The sequence below is a fragment of the Alligator mississippiensis genome, chromosome 9 (genome assembly GCF_030867095.1).
Source record: "Alligator mississippiensis isolate rAllMis1 chromosome 9, rAllMis1, whole genome shotgun sequence".
NCBI lineage: Eukaryota > Metazoa > Chordata > Crocodylia > Alligatoridae > Alligator > Alligator mississippiensis.
This window is the reverse complement of record NC_081832.1, coordinates 37,497,941-37,522,700: the sequence shown is the minus strand read 5'-3', so window position 1 is coordinate 37,522,700 and position 24,760 is coordinate 37,497,941. Positions and strand designations below refer to the sequence as shown.

At 47.7% G+C, this 24,760-nt stretch overlaps 1 protein-coding gene across 2 annotated transcripts in view; it reads right to left on the bottom strand.

The window, feature by feature from the left end:
• The window catches only part of LOC106737099 (arf-GAP with SH3 domain, ANK repeat and PH domain-containing protein 2), a 105,556-nt gene extending 84,303 nt beyond the window's left edge, over positions 1-21,253 (bottom strand). For both annotated transcript variants that reach the window (XM_019485564.2, XM_059733321.1), the window contains exons 1-3: positions 21,062-21,253; positions 3,429-3,501; positions 1,458-1,603 (exon numbers count right to left, since the gene is read on the bottom strand). In XM_019485564.2, coding sequence (XP_019341109.1) covers positions 1,458-1,603; positions 3,429-3,501; positions 21,062-21,187 — 345 coding nt within the window. In that variant the 5' untranslated portion in view covers positions 21,188-21,253. The remainder of the gene's footprint in view (positions 1-1,457; positions 1,604-3,428; positions 3,502-21,061) is intronic.
• Positions 21,254-24,760: the final 3,507 nt, after the last annotated feature.

The following is a 24,760-nucleotide window of genomic DNA, read 5'->3' as shown; positions in this document are numbered from 1 at the left end:
ATCCCATTGTTCCCTGCTCCCTGTTGACACAGTTCCCCCAGGTTGTTGTACTTGCATTAGAACTTTCTACATCTCCCTGTCCCTACTGCGCATGCTCCCGGGCAAAGAACTTTTCTTATGCATTCTTTTCCTATTCATCTTTTCCTTATGCCCCTGACCCTTCTGCTGCAGAAGAAAAGTGGAAGTATCTGCCTTATCCCAAGCACCCATCAGACAAGAGACAGACATGCAGAAACTGAAAATCCTGCTCTACCTCTTTATGCCTATGTGGTTCTTAGGGAAGTAAAAGCCTATGTACTTAGGCAAAGGACAGTTTCAACATGCTTCTCACTTAGCCAAATCCAAAAGGATTTTCCTCAAACTGCAGGGCTAGGGACAGACATTGAAAAAGCCTGAGCCTGAATTGATTCAATCTTTGCAGGTTAGCCTAAGCTGAGGAGGGGGTGCGTGGCCAGGCCCAGGCAGGCCCGCCACAGTGGCTCCCTGACAGCAGGGCTCCCTGCACACAGGGCTGCCCAGCCCCAGAGGGGAACTCTTTTCCCCCTCCTCCCTCTCCCTCACCGCCACAGGTGGCAGGATGACACAACAGCAGCAGAGCAGGCTGGAGTGCTAGTGAGGATGCAAAATTTTGTTTGCCTAGGGCAACAAAAATCCTTGCACCGGCCCTGCTACACATCCCAGCTAATATCAAGGGTTGATTGTGCTAGGCATTATACAAACACATAGTAAAAGAAAGTCCCTGTCAGAAAAAACTTAGTCTCAGACACTGATTTTACAAACAATCACACACAGTCAAGTCAACTCTCAGGATCGCGTTGTGAATCTTGCAATATTTGGGGTTTTTCCCTCAAAGCCCAGCTCATGGAGCCAAGAATTTCAATTTTCATTTAACAGAAAAAGGAAATTTCTAGTCATCTTAATTGTGAAGAAATGCTTGAAAAAAATAGCCCAAGGACAAACTAAAGGCTTCCAAACAAGAAGGCACAGAAAAATAACTTATATATTTGTTAAAATCTCATTATTTTGATAGAGTCTGATTCCTGATTTTTAAACTCTTGGGAGACAGGATGCTGACTTTAACTTCTCTGATTGACTCATAATAGTCAAGTACTGAATAAGAGCAGAGTCTAGTAAAAGTATAAACAGCTACACTCATTTCAGTCAAGGCCAGTCTGTGATCACATAACATGCAAGAGGCAAAGATATCTTACAGTGATATCTTTTATTGGATCAACTATTTTTGATATCTTTGATAGTTGGTCCAATAAAACTCATCATCCTAAAAAATTCTTCCCTGTTGCATAATTTCTGAACCATCACAACTACAGTTTCACTCTTACACTACCATGCATTGTCGAATTTCTGAGATGCCATGAAATTTACTACTTCTGCCATAGAATTCACCACTTTGTTGTACTTGGGCCCTACTCAGACATTCATAGGACAGTGCTTTATACCAAACTCTTGATTGGGGTCAGCAGTTCCCGGGAGAATTCTGCGAAGCAGGTGAAAGTGCCAGCCAGCTGCTCCTCTCCTTCATTCTGGTAATTCATGGAGAATCTCTCCTGGCCTACAATATGTGCATCCATGTGACTAAGGAGATCTGGGGACACAGACACAGGGCCACAATGAGCACACAGTAAAGCAATAGGATGGGAAACTACCACAAGCTGCCCACTATAGTATCATAGTATCATAGTGCTTAGGGTCAGAAGGGACCTAAACAGATCATCAGGTCCGATCCCCTGCCCCGGGCAGGAACGGGTACCAAATATCACCCCAGCCAAATATCTGTCTAGTTTCCTCTTGAAGACCCCCAAGGTAAGGGAGAGCACCACCTCACTTGGGAGCCCATTCCAGAGCCTGGCAGCCCTAACTGTAAAGTAATGTCTCCTGATGTCCAGCCTGAACCTTCTCTCTAACAATTTGTGGCCATTATTCCTAGTAAACCCGGGTGGTACCCAGGGCAACAGAGCCTCCCCCAATTCCCACTGGTCCCCCCTGGTGAGTTTGTAAACAGCCACCAGATCCCCCCTCAGCCTTCTCTTGTGAAGGCTGAACAGGTTCAGGCCCTTTAGCCTCTCTTTGTAGGGCCTGCCCCGCTGCCCCTTGACCATGCAAGTGGCCCTCCTCTGGACCCTCTCAATGCCAATGCTAGCCACATCCCTCTTGAAGTGCGGCACCCAGAACTGGATGCAGTACTCCAACTGTGGCCTGACCAATGCTGCATAGAGGGGAAGGATCACCTCCATGGACCTGCTTGTGATGCATCTGTAGATGCACGACAAGGTGCAGTTAGCCTTACTGACTGCTTCCTCACATTACCGGCTCATGTTCATCCTGGAGTCAACAATGACTCCAAGATCCCTTTCTGCCACTGTGTTGACAAGAAGGGTGTTCCCCAGCTTATAGGTGTGATGCTGGTTCCTTCTCCCTAGATGCAGTACCTTGCATTTGTCTGCATTGTCCACACCTCAACTCCCATCCTGGACAGCAGCCTACGTATGAAACTGAGTACAATCAGGATGGGCAAGAGAGGAGTAGTAGTCTTGGAGGGATTGGAGCAAATAAGCAAGAGAGGGAAAGGTCTAGGGATTAGGAGGTCAGTTGGCTGACCAGAGGCAGGAGTTGGGGATCAGTCATTGTTAGGCTGCAACAGAGGAAGAGGGCTCCAGTGCTAGGGATTTGCCCATATGGCATTGTCAGAGGGGGCCATTATTTTTACACTGCTGTATGTCAGCTCAGTAACAGGTGTGGGTGGCAAGCTCTTTGCCTTGAGGCCCTGGCACAGTGTTTGTTTCAGTGGCTATTTCAGTTGACATCAGTGATATAGGTGGGTGACATAGAAGAGGCTACGCAGCACAACAAAGCATAGAAGCACGTAAATGAGCTGAGCTGTGGGCACAGTTAAGGCTAGTGATGTAGCAGCTGGTACAGTAGTACTACATTCACTAGAGTTGCATTTATTCCTTAGTCACCTGCTAAGTGGAATTTAGTGGCATTGCTGTCTTGGGTGATGCCTAAGATGTGGCTGCTCATACATGCCCAAATCATGGGTAAGGAGTTTTCATATGTATTGCATCTCATGTTGAGGATTCTGTGAAGGGCAGTAAGGTGCACTAAAGCTAACATTGATGTTGTTTGGCACAGCTGTGACAACAGCCAATGGCTGCACTCGCAAGCTTTAGCAAGCAGCACAAACAGCTACAGGCCTGGGGGACCCTGCCATAGACCCCGTAATGGGAGGGGGTTAAAGATTCACACTCTCATAAACAGAGCACAAACATAGGGTCATGTTTTCAAAATGCTTCCTTGCCTTGCTGGCCCTGCATCAGAACCATCCCCTGAATACCTAGCATGGAGCTTCCCCGTTGGCCCTCTATTAAAACCACCCAATCCCTGATCCAGATCGCCCATTCTGCTTTGACCTTGTCCAGAGGCATGCTCTGCCTTGGTTGCTTTTCTCATCTTCTGCAAGACAGCTCGATCGGAGTCCAAAGCCTAGAAATAAAAAAAAGGAGATGGTCACTGAGCACCTACCCACCAAGCCCCAAATTCTAGAGGCAACTAAGGAAACACTGCAGCTGGTCTCCATCACCCTGTGGGAGATAACAGATCATGTGCACGTGCCCCAAGCCAGCTAGCACCCACTGAGCTCTCACATCTTGGCTCACCTGTTTCCCTGCTTTGATGGAGGCACCTGCTAAAACATATGCTACAAAAACTCCCAAAGGTTAGCCATGGTTGCCACCAAGTTCCTTTCCATTCATTGTTTGAAAATTCCTGGGCTGTGGTTTTCAAAGGCACCTAAACAAGCTCAGAGCTAACACACCAGGAGGACTTATTCACTGTAGTGCCTAGCATTACAGCACTTAACCAATAGACACCCTGTGCTGGCTTGTGGCATCGACAGCCCTGAGGAAGGTGCTCAGGCTCCCTGTACCATGCCTGGTAAGATTTAGGTGCCTCAGAGTAGGATTAATAAAAACCAGTAAGTTAAAGCAAAAGGCAACGCTGAGAAGATGTTCTACCCACTCCAGCAATGTTGTTCTCCAACTTGACTGCAGTGAGGTACCCCCCTCCATTCAGGATTTATAGCTATGACCCGTCCTCCTGGCATTAACAGCTGTCACCAGCCTTTTTTCAAAAAACACAAGGCGAGAACAAGGTAGGGATGCATCCCTTTTTACACAATAGGCCAATGTTTAGGTGGGTGGTCTACCTTACCTCCAGGTGATTTGGATCAACCTTGATTCAAACCTCTGGGAGACAAGAGTTCTCATAGAACCATAGAAAATTAGATTTGGAAAGGATCTCAGGAAGTCATCTAGTCCAGGGGTGGGCAAAATACGGCCGGCGGCGGGGCCCCTAAAAAATTTAGAAAATTAATATTTCTCTGCCCTTGGTTCCTGTCATAAATGGTCATAAATGGTCATAAATGACAGGAACCAAGGGCAGTAGGACCCAGGGGAAGTCCCAGCAGACTCCCACAACAGCAGCCCCCCCCCCCCTCCTCCCATGCAGCTGGAAGCCCCAGCAGGGACTTCTGGCCTGTGACCACATGGCTGCGCCACGCCAGAACCTCAGGTAAGGGGGGAGGACCCCAGGCAGGGAAGGAGCCCAGGGAAAAGCGGCCCAGGGAAAAGCTGAGCACGGGGGCCAAAAGCAGCCCCTCGCCAACCCTGTGGCCAGTGCCCTGCACTGCAGCCACTCACAGCCCACCTAGGGCTGCCTGTGCATCCTCCGGACAGCCCCGCATGGGCTGTGAGTGGCTGCAGCACAGAGTGGGGCAGGGGAAGGGCCGCTTTTCACCCCCCCTACACTCAGCACCACCTTATAACCCAGCCCCACTACCAGCCTGGGCCCCATGCCAGCTCCGTGCTAGCCTGTTGGGGCTGCACCTGGCAACAGCAGCTGGGGCCCCACTGCTTGTCATGCGGGGCAGTGTTTGCCACCGCCCACTCTGTGCAGCCCAACACACAAGCTTTGGGTGGGCAACAGCAGCCAACACTGCCTGGTGCAGCATGCGGGGGGCCACAGCTGCTGCCACCACACACAGCACCAACGGGCAAGCCCGGAGCCAGCGTAGAGCCCAGGCTGGCAGCAGAGCCAGGTTACAAGCTGGTGCTGACCGCGGGGAAAAGTGGCCCCTCGCTAACCCTGTGGCCAGCGCCCTGCGCTGCAGTCACTTGCAGCCCACATGGGGCTGCCTGTGCCTGCTCAGGACAGTCCCACATGGGCTGCAAGCGCCTGTAGCAGGGAGCGCCAGCCACGTGGTGGGCGAGGGGCCACTTTTCCCTGAACTCAGCACCAGCTTCTTCCCTGCCAGTGAGCAGGGGGTTGGGGCTGTGCGCTGCCCCCTGCCTGTATCATAGGGCTGGGGGACACTGGGAGTGAGTGGGCAGGGAGCCAGCAGGAACACGAGGTCCACACCATGTCCCAGGGCCATAGATTTCATAGATATCAGCGCTGGAAGATCATCGAGTCCAGCCCCCTGCCCCAGGGGCAGGAAGTCAGTAGGGATCATAGGATCCCAGGAAGATAAACATCCAAATTTCTCTTGAAGGTATTCAAAGTAGGTGCTTGAACCACCTCCAGTGGCAGTCTATTCCAGAGCTTGGGGGCTTGGACTGTAAAGAGGTTCTTACTTATGTCCAGCCTTAAACGGTCCTGAAGGAATTTATGACTGTTCGACCTTGTCATCCCCTGGGGCGCTCTGGTAAACAGATGTTCCCTCAGATCCTGGTGAACACCCCTGATAAACTTATAGGCTGCCACCAGATCACCCCTGAGCTTTCGCTTTTCCAGGCTGAGGAGTCCCATAGTTCTCTGCCTCTCCTCATAAGTTCTGTTTTCCTGACCTCTGATCATGCGCGTGGCTCTCCTTTGCACTCTCAAGCTTCTCCACATCTTTTCTGAATTGCGGAGCCCAAAACTGGACGCAGTACTCCAGCTGCGGCCTCACCAAGGCCGAGTACAATGGGACACTGATGTCCTGGGATTTGCTTGAGAAGCATCTACAGATGCAAGCCAGCGTTTTGCTTGCTTTACTGGCCGCAGCATCACATTGAAGGCTCGTGTTCATCTTGTTGTCAATCATGACCCCCAAGTCCTTTTCATCCATTGTGCTAGCCAACGTAGCACTGCTAAGCCGATAAGCATGCTGCGGGTTTTTCTTCCCAAGGTGGAGAACCTTGCATTTTTCAGTGTTAAACACCATCATGTTCTCATCCGCCCACTTCCTGAGCCTGTCAAGGTCAGCCTGAATCACCCTCCTGTCCTCAGGTGTGGATGCTTTACGCCAAAGTTTGGTGTCGTCAGTGAACTTGGCCATTCCACTTCTGATACCAATGTCTACATCGTTAATGAAGATGTTGAATAGTGTTGGCCCAAGGACAGAGCCTTGAGGGACCCCACTGGTCACAGGGCACCATGACGATTGACTTCTGTCAACCACCACCCTCTGGGTCCGACCATGGAGCCAATTCCCCAGCCAGCAGATTGTGGTGAAGCTGAGGGCACAGTTGGCCAGTTTTGCCAAGAGGCCATCATAGGATAGATCGAAGGCTTTTTTAAAGTTAAGATATATGACATCAATCTCTTCTCCCTTGTCCAGGTGATATGTCACCTGGTCGTAAAACGAGATAAGATTGGTCAAGCAAGACCTACCCACAACAAACCCATGCTGGCTATCCCTCAGGATGCTGCCATCGGCCAGTCTGTTAAGAATGGCCTCTTTGATAACGTTTTCTAAGACCTTCCCCAGAATAGAGGTCAGGGTGATGGGCCTGTAGTTTGCCGGATCCACTTTCCTCCCTTTCGTGAAGATAGGCACCACATTGGCCTTCTTCCAGTCCTCGGGCACTTCACCAGAGTGCCAGGAGTTCTTGAAGATCCGTGCCAGGGGCTGAGTTATGATGCTTGCCAGCTCCTTGAGTACCGCGGGGTATAAAGTCAGGACCGGCTGACTTGAAGGTGTCCAGCCTCTCAAGGTGTTCCTTCACAAGGTCAGTACTGATGGAGGGTAAGGAATCATCCTCACCCAGGCGTTCCTGTCCCGTAATGGACAGGGGCACCCTTGGGACTGTTGAAAAACCAATGCAAAGTACCCATTTAGCAAGTTGGCTTTTTTCTGGGCATCAGTTGTCAGTTGTCCCATCTGGTTTAGCAGGGGTCTGATGTTGCCCTTGCTTTTTCTCCGGCTCCCCACATACCTAAAAAAGGACTTTTTATTGTCCTTGATACTTGTAGCTAGTTGGAGTTCAGCTGCAGCCTTGGCTTTCCTGGTTCGCTCCCTGCAGGTTTGGACCAGTGCAGAATATTCCTCCAGTGCTGGAGGTGCCCAGAGCAGGGTGGCAGGAGCGCGGGGTCCCAGCTGGCACGGGCTCTATGGAGCTAGGCCAGCTCTTCCCTCTCCCTGCTGGGTCAGCCCAGCCCAGCCCAGCTCCACAGACCCCTGCCAGCCTGTGCCCCGCTTTGGGCCCCACTGGTGCTGGCCCTGGGACATGGGACCAATGTCCCAATGTCTTGAGACCAAAGACATTGGGACATTGGTCCCAAGATGGTGACCAGGAGGCGGGGCACCTGACAGGGGGCAGGGCTACCCATGGGGCCTTCAACAACCTGCCAAAACTGGGTAAGCGGCCCTCCACCCGAAATAATTGCCCGCCCCAATCTAGTCCAACCCCCTGCTGAAAGCAGGGGCATTCCCAACACTAAGCATTCCCTATTGGCTACTTGTAGGCAACTCCCTGTTCAGTGCTTTCATGCTCTGGAGGTGAACTACTAGGCTGCTCACTGAAAGACTGGGATCCCCAAGTGGAAACAGATTGCTCTCCTGAGTTGAGACACTTATTTTTGGTCAAGTGGTTGCATAGCCTTAGACATCTAGTAGGCATAATGAGATCTGGACCTTATTCTCCCTTAGTTTCAGTTCCCCATCTGCAAAATGGGGATATTAGCACTCTATTGGAAGAGTGTAAAGATAAATACATTAGGAGATTCATCGATTCCAAGGTTAGAAGAGACAGATCACTGTGAGCATTTGGCCTAACCAGGCCACTGAGGGCATTTATACATATAGTTTTCTGTCCCACAATGTGCCGGAGATCAGCCACTTCTGAGCAGACTCAATTAATTGAGTCTGCTTCGCACAGGAGCTGAGGCAAACTGTGCTGCGCCACATGCAGTTGCATAAGTGGCAAAATGCACATGAGCGTGCAAAAAATGGTGGTGGTGCGCTTTTGAACTAAAGCACCTCTGATGTGCTTTAGTTGAAAAGTTCACTGCCGCCATTTTCTCAGCATTGATGCACATTTGCTGCTTATACAACTGTAAGTGTTGCAGTGCCAGGTGCTTTTCAAAGCACCTGGCGCTGCAGCACTTAAATGTGTAAAAAAATGCCCTGAATTTCCACAGCTTAATTCTTGCTTTAAACTATAGTATATCTTTCATTTTTTTTAAATACAGTCCATATGTTAATATTTCCAACGATGGAGAATTCATCATTGTCTTTGGAAGGTGTTTCTGTGGCTAATAACTCTCAATGTTAAAAATCCATGCTTTATTTCTAGTCTGAATGTCTATTTTAACTTCCAGCCACTGGGTTTTACTATGATTTTTTTTTCTACTAGATTGAATCTTCTCTTCAGATTTCTGTTCGTCACATATTTACGAATAATCAAAGGACCTCCCCACACTCAGGGCTTCCCCCCTGTTCCCCGGGGTTCCTGCCTCTGCTTCCCTCAGGGTTCTCCCCTGCCCCCGGGGCATTACTTACTTGTGACTTCCTGCATTGTTGTTTGTCCCAGGAAGCAGGTAGGCAAGGGTTAACCTGTACACTTAGCTAGCAGCAGCAGCAGCAGGAGCAGTGCAAGCAATTTAACCCTTCTCTGCCAGCTCTCCAGGGGATGGAGTGCCACAGCTGCAAGTAAACAGAGGATGCAAAGGAGAGGGGCAGTGAGCAGGGATGTGGGGTGCTGGGGAGGCACTAGCCCCGATCTGGGCCAGTGTGGGGAAAGGGAGGGGGAACAGGTAAGGTGCTTACACTAAGTTGTAGCCTAGGGTGGCCCCACTTTAGTGTAACCCTAACTCAGTCGCACAGATCAGATATAATCCTGCCCTTTGAACCACATAACAAATGCTTAAAACCAGTTTCAGGTGTTAATGCGGGCAATTATTTTGATTGGAGGGCCACTTAATGAGTTTTGGTGAGCTGTCAAGCACCGCAAAGATAGCAGTTTGACAGGAGCCCTGCCCCCTGGTCACCATTTTGGGACCCAAAGTCCTGTCCCTAACCCCTGACCTTTGTCACCAGAAGTCCCTCCCTTTGCCCCAGAAGTACTCCTTTTGGAAGGGAGGGTTGCCATCTTGGAAGCAGAAAAAAACTAAATCATATACTAAAAGTCAAAGACCTATTATAATATAATTTATTACAAAGAATAGTTTCGCCATGATTTGTGTTTGTGTACTGTATAAAGAAGTGATTGCATAATAACTAAAAAATAAAGTCTTACTCTTGTATATTAAGTTTGGGGGGTGTGCAGTGTGGTTGGGGGTGGGGATGTGTGTATGGTGAGGTGTGGGGGGCTTGTGATGAGGTGTGGCTGGGGGTGCAATAGGGTATGTTGGGTGTGTATATGTGGGGGGGTTGTCGGGGAAGGGTGTGGGTGTGTGGCATTTGTGGAGTGTGGAGAAGGCTAGGGGATCTAGGGGGCCCCCACACACTCCCCCCATGGTGCACAGCCCCTGCCACTGGTGGCAGCAGCACCAGCAGGTGGCAGGCTCTCAGGGTGCTCATGCCCCGTGCAGGCACTGCTGCCTGGTGGTGTGTGGCTTGGGCCAGTGCTGCACGTGATGCCGAGGAGTACAGCTAGGCTGGCTGGCCTCTATCACACATGGCTCCATGCGGTGCATGCGCAGCTCCGCGCCACCAGGGGAAGCCCCACACGATGGAGCCGGCTGTCTTTACTGCTCCCTGCCATGCAGGTCCCAGGACTCTAGTAGGAAGCAATGTGTGGGGCTCCCCTCCACTTCTGGTGGAGTCCTGGGACTTGCACACCAGGGGGTGGGGAAGGCAGCTTGCTCCATCGTGCAGGGTTTCCCCTGGAGCCACACATGATAGAGGCACGCCAGCCTTGCTGCGGTCCTTGGCACCACATGCAGCACTGGCAGGAGCTGTGCGACACCAGGTGGCAGCGCCTTCACAGGGCACAAGCACCCCAAGTGCCCACCATCTGCTGGTGCTGCTGCCAGCAGGGACTGTGGCACACATAAAGGGAGTGTGTGGAGGGTCCCAACACCCCCCAACTCTCCCTCACACCCACACCCTGCCCACCCGAGCTCCACATTCCCACTGCCCCCCTGGGTGCAGTCTCCATGCTGCCACCAACCCCAGCCCCACACTCTACACTCCTGCCCAGCTGTAGCTCCCTCCCCTTCTCCCTGCCCCTGCTGCTTCCCTACCTGCTGACCAGAGCAAGTGAGATGCTGGGGAAGCTGAGCAGGTCCCCTTGCAGCTGCAGCGCTGGCAGCAGCAGCCTGCTCCAAAGCTGTGGGCAAGCTGGGCTGGGCCCTTCTGCCCACAAGGGTGAGAGCAAGGTCTGAGGGCTGGGTGGTGTACAATTAGTTGGTGAGCGCCTGCAGGCTAGATGAAATTGCCTGGTGGGCCGGATCTGGCCCATGGGCCATGTTTTGCCCACCCCTGTGTTAACATACAGACAATCCAGTGGTTAAGAATTCCAGGAGCTGACCAAATTTACCGTGTAACAAAGCTAGTTTGCAATTAAGCACCCCTAACCTTCCCTTCAATAAACTGAAGGGGTTGAGTTCCCCTTATGCCTATCACTATAGGAGAGACTGTCTGATCCCAAATATTGCTTGAGCACTGAAGTAATGTGAGGGCAAACAATACCTATGTCAGGTCCCTTTTATATATCATGCCAAACTAGCTAATGGATCTAGTTTGGAACAGTTTGGATCTAGCTAATGGGGTGGAAAGGACTCACCTGTATGTGAGGAGGGGAGTAGAAGTAGGTAGAGATGGAAGGAAATGTGGGGTTTGTTGTTTACTTTTATGGGGGTGATGAATGTGGGTTGGGGGGTGAGGTTGTGTTAGGCAGGGGTAAGGGGGCCACTTTCCTTGGTTAGAGGCAGGAGAGGAGTAAGTGGGCTGGAGTGGATTGTTTTTCAATTTGGTTTGGTTTGTCTTTTTTTTTCCTTTGGGGCAGGGGGAAGTTTTTCTGTTCTTATTTTAATATTTTATTATTTTATTTTATTTATTGTTTTATTGTATGTTTCTCTATTTCTGTTTCTCTTTGATTATAAGCCACCCTGAGGCTTTTGGGGAAAGGCAGTATATACATCTAATAAATAAATAATCAAGAGGTTTTCCCTACAAATGCCAATGCCTGGGACCATGATGGCAATGGTGGAATATTGCCCAAGTCAGAGCAGTGCTCCCTCCCTCCCTTCATGAGCCAGAGATGGCTTAAAACAGTCAAAGAGGGAGAGGCAGCAGAAACAGCTCTTCAACTCAGCACAATTTCACTTCCTCCTTCCACCCTGAGAAGCAAGAGACCTGTTCCCTTTCTTCTCTTCATGCATGGCAGGTCAGTCTGATTCCCACTCCTCCCCTTATCACAGCACACCTTTGCAGAGGAGGGGGAAAAAGGAAAAGCAGAGGCAGGGTACACCAGAGTAGGTGTTGTCTGTCTACAGCTTATCCTCTTGGTAGTTATTTGTTCTACTGCCTACTGATAAGGTGCTGTAATAGTTACCTAACATGACAGGTGCTTGTCTGTCCTCTCTGGGTCCAGGTGGAACTTCTATCAGTGTACAAACTGACGTAAGTTACACTGGTATAAACATACTGTGTGTCTAAAAGTAATAGACATGGAGCAGGGGAACTAGGTCCCTAAGAGACTGACTGATGGACCCCTTCTCCTTCCTTGGCATAATTAAAATTAGACTTGACAAAGCAGCAGAAAAATTGCTGTAGGGCAGGGGCATCAAACTCAACCCATCTTGGGCAGATCCAGACAGCAGGCCTCCTCACAGGCCAGATCTATAGGGAAAACTGCAGTAGCATCAGTGGCAGTGGAGGCAGTGGCAACAGTGGCTGTAGTAGTAGCAGCAGCAATGGCAGCTGAGGTAGTGACAGAGACAATTGTGGTTACGAGAACAGTGAAGGCAACAGCAGCAGTGACAGTGGTGGCAGCAGCTATAACGGTAATAACAGTAGCAGTGGTGGACTTTGTGAAGTCAAGCAACCACAGGTCAAGCAAGCAGCTATAAAGCAAGCAGGGTTGTGTCAATGCAGCCCTTGCTTGCCCATCTGCCACATAAGGCCATATCCAGTGGGGGCTCTCAGGCCCTGCATTCTGTGGTCCGTGATACTCACTATTAGTCACGCCCCCAAATTCCCTTAACCCACCAGTAGTCCACTGGGCTGCGTGGAGTAGTTCCACAAGCCAGATCCAGCCTGCAGGCCAAGTTTGATATCCCTGCCGTAGAAAATAACGCACAGTTGTGTCCACAGAAATGGATAAGAACTATTAGGTTCTTCATCACTGATATACTTGATTCATTCATGAGTCAGTAGTAGTACACCATAAATAGGGTAACTATATGGGACTATGGGCAATCTGCAATACTGACCCCTCTTCCCACACCCTGCTCTCCTAAGTCAGAGGCACTGCTGCAGGCAGAGGCAGAGCTGCATGGTACACCAGGCAGATGGGTAGCAGTAGGGCCTGCATGCCCACCTGCCTGGTGCACCATGCTACTGCCAAGATGCACCCCACGCCCCTGCAATTCCTCCCTGAGCCAGGGCATGTACCCTTTCACCCCCTTGGCTCCTGGCTGCAGCGCCTGGTAGGAAGCACAGACTGGCACTCAAGGGGGTACTAAGCTCTGTGCAGACCCAGGTGCACAGCACCTTCAGAGCCAGCATGACCAAGAACACAGCTCCACTGCCCCCTGCATCCACCTGCATGGGTAATGCACGCAAGCACCTGGCACAGCAGAGGCTGCAGCTGGGTGGCCTGTTGCTACTGTGGCTGCTGCTGCTTCTGTTGCAGCCACCTGGCCAAGGTGGAGTCTGAATCCGCACCCCCAAACACAGGACCCCACCAGCAGCCAGATGGGTGGGAGGGACCCCTGCTTCCCTCAGGGCAGGGGTCTGAGCCACCCCGCCCCTGCCCAGGGATGCCACACACACACCCACACACCCGTGAGCAGCCCACACACACACACACACACACTCACACCTGTGAGCAACCTGCTCACAGCAGCACTTTCCCCTGCCCCAGCCAATCTAGGACTTCTGCTTCAATTGTCACCAATCAGCTATGAATTGGTGAAATGAATCAGCTTATGAATTCCAGGACTGTTCCAGTCCAACTGTGACATGTTCATCCTAACCATAAACCTTTTAATCTATCATCATAACAACCCTTTCTTTCCAGCTGAAGATCAAAAAGCACAAGCATCCCAAGTGCCCGCTACCTGCTGGTGCTGCTGTTGCTGGCAGGGTCTCTGCAGATATGAATGCTTTAAGCCTCAAGAAAAGCCCGTTTTCTATTTATTTCTTTTCAGCAAACCATTTCATAGAATCACATTCCCTCATCACTTCCTGGCTGCAAAATCCCATCCTGGATAAAGTAGGGTCCCTGTGAAAGGAAGCAATACATGCAGGCTCCCAGAGCTGGAGTACTGATTGCTAAGGTCCCATTTCCCCTTCCAGCTGGCAGTGAACTTTTAGCACAGTAGATTGATAAAGAAATGCTGAATCAATTCAGCCTCCTGATTTCCCAATCTGCCTTGCACCTGAAATAAGAATTGAAAACAGGGAAATCAAGTGACACTTTCCTAATATCCCCAAATCCTTGGAATGAAAGTTGTGCCATGAAACTGCAAGTGAGTAGGGTCAGTTCTCACCTCCAAATAGATCTGGATGCTAAACAGATTGCATTATAATGACAGACCCCAAAATGACATCTGTAAAGCAGTTAATGAAATTACCAAAAATTTGCAGCCATCACTGTTTCAGCTGTCCAGTACAGAGATTCAGTGAGGTTCTCCAGGGCTCTGTCTTGCATCTGCTATTGTTTAATATCTTCAGTGATGATCTGGATGATGGGATCAAGTGCACACTTAGCAAATTTGTGGATGACACCAAATTGGGTCGGGTTGCAGATACTCCAGGAAATAAGGCTAAGATCCAGAATGACCTACCATATTTACTTGAATCCAAGACAATTTTTCCCCCCAATCAGCATTGGGGGGGGGGGGGGGGGAGATGTCTTGGATTGGATTTGAGTACCAGGCCAGGGCAAGCAAGGCCAAAGCCAAAGCTGAGCTGCTACCTGCTATGGCCAGGATGGATCATTTGGCAGGGAAGCGGGCACATAGCTAGGGAAAGTGCAGGGAAGCCTGCAGCCTATCTCCTCACCTCTTGCCCCAGTGCTTCTGCCTCTTTACCCCTGCACCCCCCCTGACACACACACCCTCCCTTACCTTTTGCTCCAGTTTCCATCCCTCCAGGCCCAAGCTGGTCTAGCTAGGAGTTGCTGCCACTTTTCCATGGTGGAGCTGGGTGACGGTTGTGTCAGGGCTGACTGCCCTGGACAAGCAGAAGGTAAAGTGGGGCAGAGAGTGCCTGTCTCCTTTCCCCCACGAGAGGGAATAGGCAGCAGGGGTCAAGCACAAGCATGGAGGAGGGTAGACGGTGTGGGGTAGGCACAGGAATGAGGAGCAAGGGGCAGGCAGCAAGGGACAGGCATAGGCACAGAGGAGCAGGCAACAAGGGGGGACAAGGGCAGTGGAGCAAGGGGTGGGGATCTGGCCCTTTGCCCCCTTCCCCCCTTGCTGCTTTGCCCGCCACTGCAGGGGGGTGGGGGCAGTGAATTTACAACCACCTTCTATTAATTAGATTCTATACATGGCAAATTATAACAAACTTATGATTGTCCATGTATAGAATCTAATTATTGGCAGGGTCATCTTAAATTCAAAATTGCCTTGGATTCAAGTAAATACAGTATATAGACTGGCAATTCAGATAAGATTCAGCAAGATCAAGTGCAAAGTGCTGCACTTGGGGTGAAATAAATGCATGTACAAATACAGATTGGGGTACTGGCTACTTCAGAGAAGGACCTGGGGGTTACAATGGACCATAGCTACATATGAGCCAACAGTATCCTCTTGTTGCAAAAAAGGCCAAGAGTATATTGAGTTTTAACAGGGGTATCACTTGAAAATCAAGGGAAGTGATTCCACTCTATTCAGCACTAGTGAAGTCTCAGCTGGAGCGCTGTATCCAGTTTTGGGCCTCACACTTCGAGAAGGATGTGGGCAGTTAGTGTCTAGAAAGAGTCTAGTGCAGAATAACAAAAATGATTAGAGACCTGGGAAACAAGTCTTATGAAGAAAGGCTGAAAACATTAGGGTTATTTAGTCTGAAAAATAGAAGCCTGAGGGGGGATTTGATAAAAGTCTTCAGATACCTGAAGGGTGATTACACAGGGTATGAACTTAGGCCTTTCTCTGGGACTGTAGGGGACAGGAGTAGAAGCAATGGCCTCAAGCTGCAGCAGGGGAAATTTAGGTTGGAGAATAGGAGGGACTTTCTGACTACGAGGGTGGTCAAGGGTTGGAACAGGTTATCTCGAGAAACTGTGGAATCTCCGTCCTTGGAAATTTTCAATAGCAGGTTAGACAGATACTTGGCTGGAATGGCATAGTGAGGGATGATCCTGCCTTAAGCAGAGGGCTGAACTAGATAACTGTGAGGTCCCTTCCAGTCCTTCTTTCCTATGATCAAATCTAGAAAAGGCACATGGCCCCAGTCCATCCAGGTACTATTTCTTATTTCTCCATTAGCAGATTCTAATGTGCTGGTGTTTTCAGATTAACAGTTTAAGGCAGAAGGTTAATCACTCACTGACCTGCTGCATAGCATAGGACATTAAAATTGCCCCCCCAAACTGAGCCCAATAACTTATGTTTGGTGGAAATGTATCTTCCAGAAAGGCATCCAGTCTCCATTTGAAGACAGCAAGAAACAGGATTTCCCTCATTCTCTTAGGAGTTTGTTTCAATAGTTAATCACCCTCCATGTCAAAAAACTGCATACCATTTTTAATTTGAATTTCTTTGGCAGCCTCCAGCCATTGGTTCTCTTTCTCTGCTTTATTAAAAGGACCTTTAGAACCCAGAACTCTTCTTCTAAGTTTTATGAGCCAAGACACCTCTCAACCAACTAAGAAAGTTAAGTAGAGTCTGAGAGCTGTATTAGCCCCACCTTGTCATATCTAGAGGGTGTGGTAGGACCAGGGAAGAGGTAAAAGAAAGGCAGCTTCTGATGTATGGAAAAGGGAGACTCAGAAAATACTCTTTGAGGTTAAGGCAGAAGGAGACCTACAAGAGGGGAGTTAGCTTCTATGGAAAATTGAAATGCCAGGAAGGTTGCTTTGTGGGTTGGTGCTCTGTAGAAGAGTGGAGAACTGGGGAGCACGTAAGATAAATGAAAAAAAGCTCAAGCCCAGAGTAAGCAGAAACTGGTCTTTGTCTGGTTTTTTTTGAGTCTTGCTGAGAGACACCAAAGAAAAGCCCTGCAAATCACTGATTTGGAAGAGACCAAAGAGTCTAGAAGAAAAGAAAGGCATTATGTTGGTTAGGGGGATGTGGATACCCAGGAAGGTGGACAGGCCATCATCAGACCAAATCACAGGAATACCAGCCTATGCCAGGATGGGTTCTCTCAAGTGGCAAGATGATGACACTTTCCCTTCTAGGCATTTATCTAGCTCTCAAACCACTTGCAGCTCTCTTGCACCCTCTCCAATCTTCACCATTCTTGTAAAATTGTGGAACCCATACTGGAGGGAATATTCTTGCAGGGCTTTCACAAACAGGGCACACAGAATAAAGTAATCTTCCTATTCCCACTTGTCTAAACTAATACTTTATGCAAGTTTATAGGAATAGAGATACTGGATGATAATGCTTAATATTCTCACTCTTTTTATCATTAATTACTAATAATAATGCATTAAAGATATTAATAATAAAAATAAGCATTGCTCCAATGTGTTTTGCCACAGCAATGCACTGAGAGCTCATGTTGTGTTCTTTGTCCACTATGACCTAAATCCTAAGTAGAGATCTCTGCTAGATCTCTGATGACATTCTGAACAGACTCAGCAGTAAACGGTGTTCTCTCTAACCACAACTTCCTGCTGTAGCAACTCAGTTTTAAATGGCTGACTTTCAGGCTTTGCCTTGACTAGAAGCCAAGAGAGTGACAGTTAAGTGTTAAGTAACAGGGAAATTGCACCATGCCTGATGTTATTCAGGAAGTTCTGATACCAGTGGCAAAGGGCCAGGGGATCAATGTGAGAATAAAGTCAACAGAGACCACTGTCCAGGTCCACTGTCAAGGTTTGTGCCTGGCCATAAGGACTAAGCACAGACCTATGATTGCAGATCCTGCTCAAGGTATGCTTAGCAGCATGGAGGACTCTTCAGCATGCTTGGGGGCTACTAAGCTTTAAAAATAGGCATATTCTTTTGGGTTTTGCGTGGGAAGACTATGGCAGCTTTGACTAAGGAGCAGTACTCTTACATCTCCTGTTTCTAACATCATCTCCACAGGGTCAGAATTCAAGTCAGGAGTCAGGCAGTGCTGAATGGAAACATCACCTTAACTTTCTAGGAAGTCTGCCATTTTTATCTGAGTTTTGGCAATTAACTGTCATATTCTGAATGGACTCAAGGAGCAGATGGCAACTTTAAGTACCATCAACCACACCCCAATGAGTTCAGTATTGTGTGTTAATTGCCATTGTTTGTTGAGAAGCTGGGGAATACTGATAGGGGCATAACTAGGGGGGACAGCTGTGGGAGAAAGGGCTGCTATAGGGTTGTGTACTAACAGATCAATGGGAGCCCCTCACTACCTGATCCAGTCAGTACCCAGGGCACATGGGCAATTCAGGCAGTTTCTTGAGGCAATGCCAGATATCAAGGAGGTGGGGACAAATGGGTAAGCTCCTGCTGACACATTAAGATCCTTCTCAACATGCATAAAACTATTGTCAGCCAAGGAACTGCTCTGAACTGCTAGAAACTGAGGTGGAAGATCCATCCCCAGTCTTCCTCAACACAGGCAGCAGGACGGTCGTGTACTTGGCCACTCTTTGTGAGCTCTTCATAAAGGTTCCTAACCACAAGTTTCCCCCAGGCTCAGTCCTGTATGATATTAGCATGCACTAAGCACCTCCATTCTTGTCCCCCACCACCCCAGATACAGAACATGACGCCTGATTCTGGAGCACTCAAGAAACCTGGTCACTTTGGGGGTGGGGCTATGTTTTGGGAATCCATAGACTGAATAACTGGAGATAGTCAAGCCCTATACTGACAAAACTATGTTCAGAGTGGTGAGCCTCTGTCCATGTTTTCTAGACCATCCACTTTATAGTCACTCTATTGTGAATTTGCTGTATAATAATTTGGGTTTGGGAGAGGGGCTTTATCTTGGTAGCTTTTTGACAAAGCAATGCTAAATTTCTATTAGAGTCTGTCCAAAACCTTAACAAGGTACCACTGCTTTGAAAATGACCTGTGTATGTGTGTGTATTTTGGAGCCCTTTGAAAAATGAAATAAAAACCTTGTTATTTTATAGAGGTCTGCATATTGGGAGCTCCTTAAAAATGCTCCCAAATTTAGCTCACAACATGTGCATATCAAATTTCAAGCCCATACGCCTCAGACCATGAAGTTCATAAAGTACTCTGTCGATTCAAGACAAAAGGTCTTTTTCATGGTGCTAAGTGCTTTATTTTGTAGGTTCTTGTAACTATTTATTCCAAGTGCCCTTAACACAAGTCATTGTTAGCCAGTGCTGCCCTGGACCATTCCCAACAACAAATACACAAGCCACTGAAAACAAGAAATGTCAAGGTGTACATCAGTCCTGTCCTGCCAGCTTAATTCTACCCACTACAGTAATGGTCATTTGGAATGTACTGTAAAGATGGGTCAGGAATGTCTCCTGTTATAAGAAGCAGACATAAGAAACAACTAAGCAAACATAAGATTTTGGGGGAAGATGCCCAACCCATAGAATAGGGGTTTAGGCTGTAGCTGTGTTGATCTAAGGACATAGGCAAGTAAAGACATAGGCAGACCAACCCATAGAACTACATTCTCTTGTTCTCAGCACATTCTCCACCTGCCTTTCACTGTTTTAGCTCTAGCTGTGCTGACTACTACAAGGATTACTTGCAGCAGATTGCCTGGGCGTATAGTGGAAAATGAGGATAGAAAAAAAAAGACATGGTGAGATTGTTCACATGACTGGAGTATGGTCATGTACGGGTGCAACTTATTCAGGAAGGACAGGCAGGGAAAAAAAGGATGAAGTGTTGCTCTAATTTGTTCTGAGGTGCAGTACAAAATAGAAAGTAGACCTGTTGAAAGCCTCTGGGTTAAGGTCAGAAGGGAGAGCAGCAGGAGGAATGTCACGGTTGGCATCTGTTATATGCCACCAAACCAGGAATAGAGGTGAATGCAATTTATTCCATGCATACAATTATTTTGTCCATGTAATTATTTAATCCCAAGTGCAGGACTTCATATTAGTGCTGGTTGAATATCATCTGGTCGACTCTGGACCATCTCTCCAGTCTATTCAGGTCATTCTGGATCCCAGCCCAGTCCTCCAGAATGTCTACAGCCCACACAGTCATTCCCCAGTTAATGTGTTAGTTGAAATCAAACTTTAGCTCCAGTGACCCCAAATATAGACAGCAAATCATACCCAAGTTCCCCATGAGCCACATCAAATTTCAAGACCATCTGATTGAGCAAATCTATTTTAGAACATTTCTGGATGTCTCAAGTGCAGGAGTTAACTCTACCAGAGTTAGTCCAGCTCAAGGTCAGCAACATTTTTGGGCAGAGTGCCAAAATCCCGGCAACCTCGAGTTGTAAAATGTTGGCATGCTGAGGGACCGATGGCAGGGGAGCTGCAAGGGGCCCGATCCTTGTTGTGGCAGCACAGCCCTGGCCTTTCCCCGCTGTTTGCTCAGAAACGTGCATGCACCTCCTCCTGGCAAAAAGCCAGGCAGTGGCTCCATGGACCCTGGTGCAGCTGCTTGCAGCCTCTTTGCCATTTGTTAGGAGCAGTCCGGCCTCTGTGGCCAGCTGCAGGGGCCTACCCAGAGCCCAGGCCAGATACGGAGTGCCAAGCAAAATGGCTTCACATGCCATACTCTGGCACATGTACCAGGGATTACTGACCCCTAGTCTGGTTCAAGTAAAAGCAGCCACAATGCAAAATACCTTAAGTAGCACAAAGTGGTTGTACAAGCAGCAGATGAAATGTGCTAACTGGAAATTTGGTCTTTATGCTCAGATTGACCAGGAAACTTGAGTTAAAAGCATGACAACACAGAAGTGACGGTTTGCATGTGGATAGGATTAAAGGAGCAAAAACTAATTCAGACCTTATCAAGTATGCAGTGAAGACAAGCTCTTAGAAAACTAAAATAACCTCCTAACAGATAAGATAGTATCACCTTATTAACTACCACACCACTATAAAGTCCACATTTTATTTAATCATTCCATTTCCATCCTTAGCTCTATGTTTCCTTGAAGACAGCACAGAAGTGTACTCCAGGACATACATCAGCCCTCTTCCTTCCAACCACCTTACAGGATCAACGTAGCCAGATTAAGCCTCACAATGAAGAAACTTGACAGGGAAGTAGGAGGCAGATGCAGAAGGAGCACAGAAGAGGAAGTTGAGAGCTACAGGGTGGGGAGGTGACAGATGGCTGGAAGTCAGTGCTGCTATGCACTCAAGCAAGTGCAGCATGAATCTAACTCCTCCCGCTTTTCCTCCTGCACTGAAAGAATTGCAGGGAATAGGCATTCTACCCTCTCCCCCTTCTCTCTTACCTCAACCCATCTACCCTCCAACTTGTAAAAGCCTTTCCTCTCCTGCCCCCCACCCTGCACTCCAATGCAGAGCACCATTCCCCTCACCTCTTCCAGGCTGCAGACAGTTGCCCTGCACTTGCTCATGTAGCTGGTGAAGGAGGAGGTGGTTGGAGAACTCAGATCTTCCAGGGCCTGAGAAATGAAGTCGCACACAGAAATGAGCTCCGGCATCCTGCCTGTGGGGTGCACACAAGGAATGGAGTCTGGGGCTGACTCGCAGCAACTCAGAGTCTGTCCCCAGGAAGGGGAACTGGAAAGGAGAGACCGCAAGGCTGAGAGGAAGCTTTGTGGCCCAAAGAGAGCTGCAGCAGAAGGAGCAGACCCCAACCCAGAGGGACTCACAGCAGCTTGCAAACACAAAAACAGACACTGATCCCAACTCTGGGAGATGGAGCTGAGCTAACCCAAGCCCCAGCTGGGCCCGTGCTCCAAGATGTGGAATTTCTTCCCTGTCACATGTACAGGAACTGCCATCACAGTCACAATCAAACTATCACAAGATGTCAGCTGCTCCCTGGCCTGCCTTCAAATGAGAACAGAACTAAAGGCAGGCAAGGTTCTTTGAGTAGATGCGATATCCTTCTTTTAGACCAATTGAGTAGTTGGAAAAAAGTTCTTGGCAAGCTTTTGGGTGCAGTCATCCTTCTTCAAACATAGGGAGTCTCTGCTGTTCTGAGACACCAAGAAATGAGAAAAGCTAGAAGTGTGGCAGGATGTCAGTGAAAATGTAAATAGGTAGAAATTAGAAAGACAAAAGGTAAAGCAGAGAGGTAAAGCAGAGCAGGAGAAAAGAAAAAAAGGCTGAAGGAAGACATTGCAGTGATAGAATATAAGGTAGAAAAGAGGCCGTCAGTGGCTTTACCTTTTGTCTTTCTAATTTCTGCCTATTTACATTTTCACTGACATCCTGCCACACTTTTAGCTTCTCTCATTTCTTGGAGTCTCAGACCAGCAGAGACTCTCTATGCCTGAAGATGAGTGACTGCACATGAAAGCTTGCCAAGAACTTTCTTCTAACTACTCAGCTGGTCTAATAAAAGATATCACATCTACTCAAAGAACCTTGCCTGCCTATGTCCTTAGACCAACACAGGTACAACAAAAACCCAATAGCACTAAATGCATGTGAATTCCATGTGTACCCCCCAACACTCAAGCTCCAGCAGAAAAAACATTCTGAATTTGCAAATGATCTGCTAAGTGGTTTGAGTTAATAGAACATCTGAGCCCTGTAAGGCATACAGAGCTGCCATCTTCCATAGCCCACTTTGTGGGTTTCCAAAATACTTGCATTCGAAGTGGTTATCACTAATGGAGTCTTCAGGTTACTAGCCAGAACTCCACACTGACCCTGGGTCCCCCTCACCTATCATTTCTCATATTCTTGAAACCTCTACTCTGCATTTTTCACAGAATCCAAACCCCATTCACTTCCCCTCCTCTCCTTCCCACTTTATTTTTTCTTCTTTTTCCTTTCCCTTTCCCTCCAGACCTCTCACAAGCTATCAGAGACTCCATTACATGCATGCTCCAGCCCCTCTAACAATCTATGACTTGCAATTTGAGGCAACCCTGTGCTTCTCAGAGGGCAGGGGTGGGCAATTATTTCAGCTGGAGGGCCACTCAATGAGTTTTGGTGAGCTATTGAGGACCTCACATAAAATCTTTCAGAAGATATCATTTTAACAAATAATAGATAAAAAATAAATCATGTAATAAAAACATCAAACATCTATTATAATACATATGAATTGAATTTCAAAAAATAATTTTTGTCTTGATTTAGGTATTTGTGAGCAGTGTATATAGAGGTGACTGTATAATAGCTAAAAATAAAGTCTTAGTCTTGTAAATATTGTGGGGGAAGGGCTGGGGGTGCATGTGGGGAGGAGCTGTCCATATGCTAGGTAGGCCCCAGGAGCTGGCCAGGGGTGGCAGGAGGGGGGAGCAGGGGGTGCATGTAGCAGAGCTCACCAGGGAAGTACAGTGCAGGTACAGGTGCAGATTGTGCCCCCATCCACCCTGTGGCTGCCCCCATGGTGCTCCGCATGAAGCCAAACCCCACCACCTCCTGCCCAAGGCAGCCCACCTCACGCTCCTGCCCATACCCACTGACAGCACTGCCCCAGCCCTGGTCAGCATGCACAGCTACCCGTTGGGGCTGCTGTTGCTGCTACTTCATCCACCCAGGTACTGCTTGGCTCACCCTGCTTCTACTGTCTCCTCTTCCTCTTCCTCCTGCCCCTCCTGCACTACTCTGGGCAGCAGGCAGTGTGGGGAAGCAGTGTGTCATGCACCACATGCTCAACCAGGCAGGGGGGAGCTGTGGCCAAGAAGCTCCTGCCCCAGGTAAATCTAGCTATATTCTTATTCAAGTAGCCAGAACAATCACTTAAAATAAGTGATCAATGAAGAACCAAAAGGCACAGTCCAAAATGTCCATGAAGGGAATCACAGAACACAGCAGCTTTTTTACTTACACATTTTAGCATAAAATGTTGGTCTCATTTCAACAGACATACTTTCTACAAAGGACAAAGATACTCTTGACACTAGTTACTTTCTTACATAAGTATTAAAGCCTGATGGATTAAAAAAAGGATGCAGTTGATATGAATGTCAATGACACCCAAATGTCTGCAGAAAAAGGAACAATTAAGTGTAGGTGAAACATTTGCCCCCACATGTTAACTTGGGAGGCTAAAGCCATATGAGCACAGTAACTTGGCAAATACATCTGTAACTGGAAGGTGGTACTTTGTCACTTAATTCTAATCATATTTTATTCCTTAACCAAAAGCTCTTGATATTCTCTTTGTAGGACAAGTTAATTCATTTGAAAGTTAATTCATTTGAAAAGAAAAGGCCATACTAATTGTCAAAGTAAATATGAGAAATGGAAAAGCCAGGTGGCATAGACCAGTCAAACAATCAAAATACACTGTAAAAAAGCGAACAATAAATAATACCCTACCTGAGAAATAGTAGTTGTAACAGGTTTTTTTAAACTGTTGCTTATTTAATGTCAGCTGTATGTTACATGAAACAAATCTATTTTTTTTATGAAACATCAAAGTCTATTTCTACAAAAAATAAGGATATAAATTGTATTTCTTCCCAAGGGAAAAAAAATAAAGATATTAATATTACCACTTACAACCCTAGCTTAGCAAACATGTAGGTGCCTATACCTTATCTATTTTGAAAGCAATATTTTAATAATAAACATTTAAGCATTTGCTTATATCCCGGTTGTTCAGTTGAACAAAACATAACATTAATGTTATTATCTTTCATAATTATGGTTTTGTTTACTCTGAATAAAGCCTGACAGTTAGGCATGTGCCCCAAGTAAAATAGAAGAAAATACTGTATCATGTTCTCAACCTAAAAATACATCTTGACACTACCTTTAGCAAGAGAATTCTTTGCATATATAATTCATGTTCTTTTTTTTTATTCTCTTGCATGCTCTGCACAATGCTGAGTATACATACTGTAGCTAAACTAACAATCAATAAATACAAAGTGATGTGGTCTAACACTGAGCACTACATGCTGATTTAGGAAGAAATTAGCATGCTAAGGAATGCCAAATGCAAGAACTAGGAGCTGATGAGACATCTGTGTGCAGCATTCGGTCTGAAAAGCTCAAATGCTTGGAATTGCATTTGCAAGTACAATTACTGAGACAATCTCAGTAAGCGCCACAAGGTGGATATGATGTAATTGTCACCAGGCAGA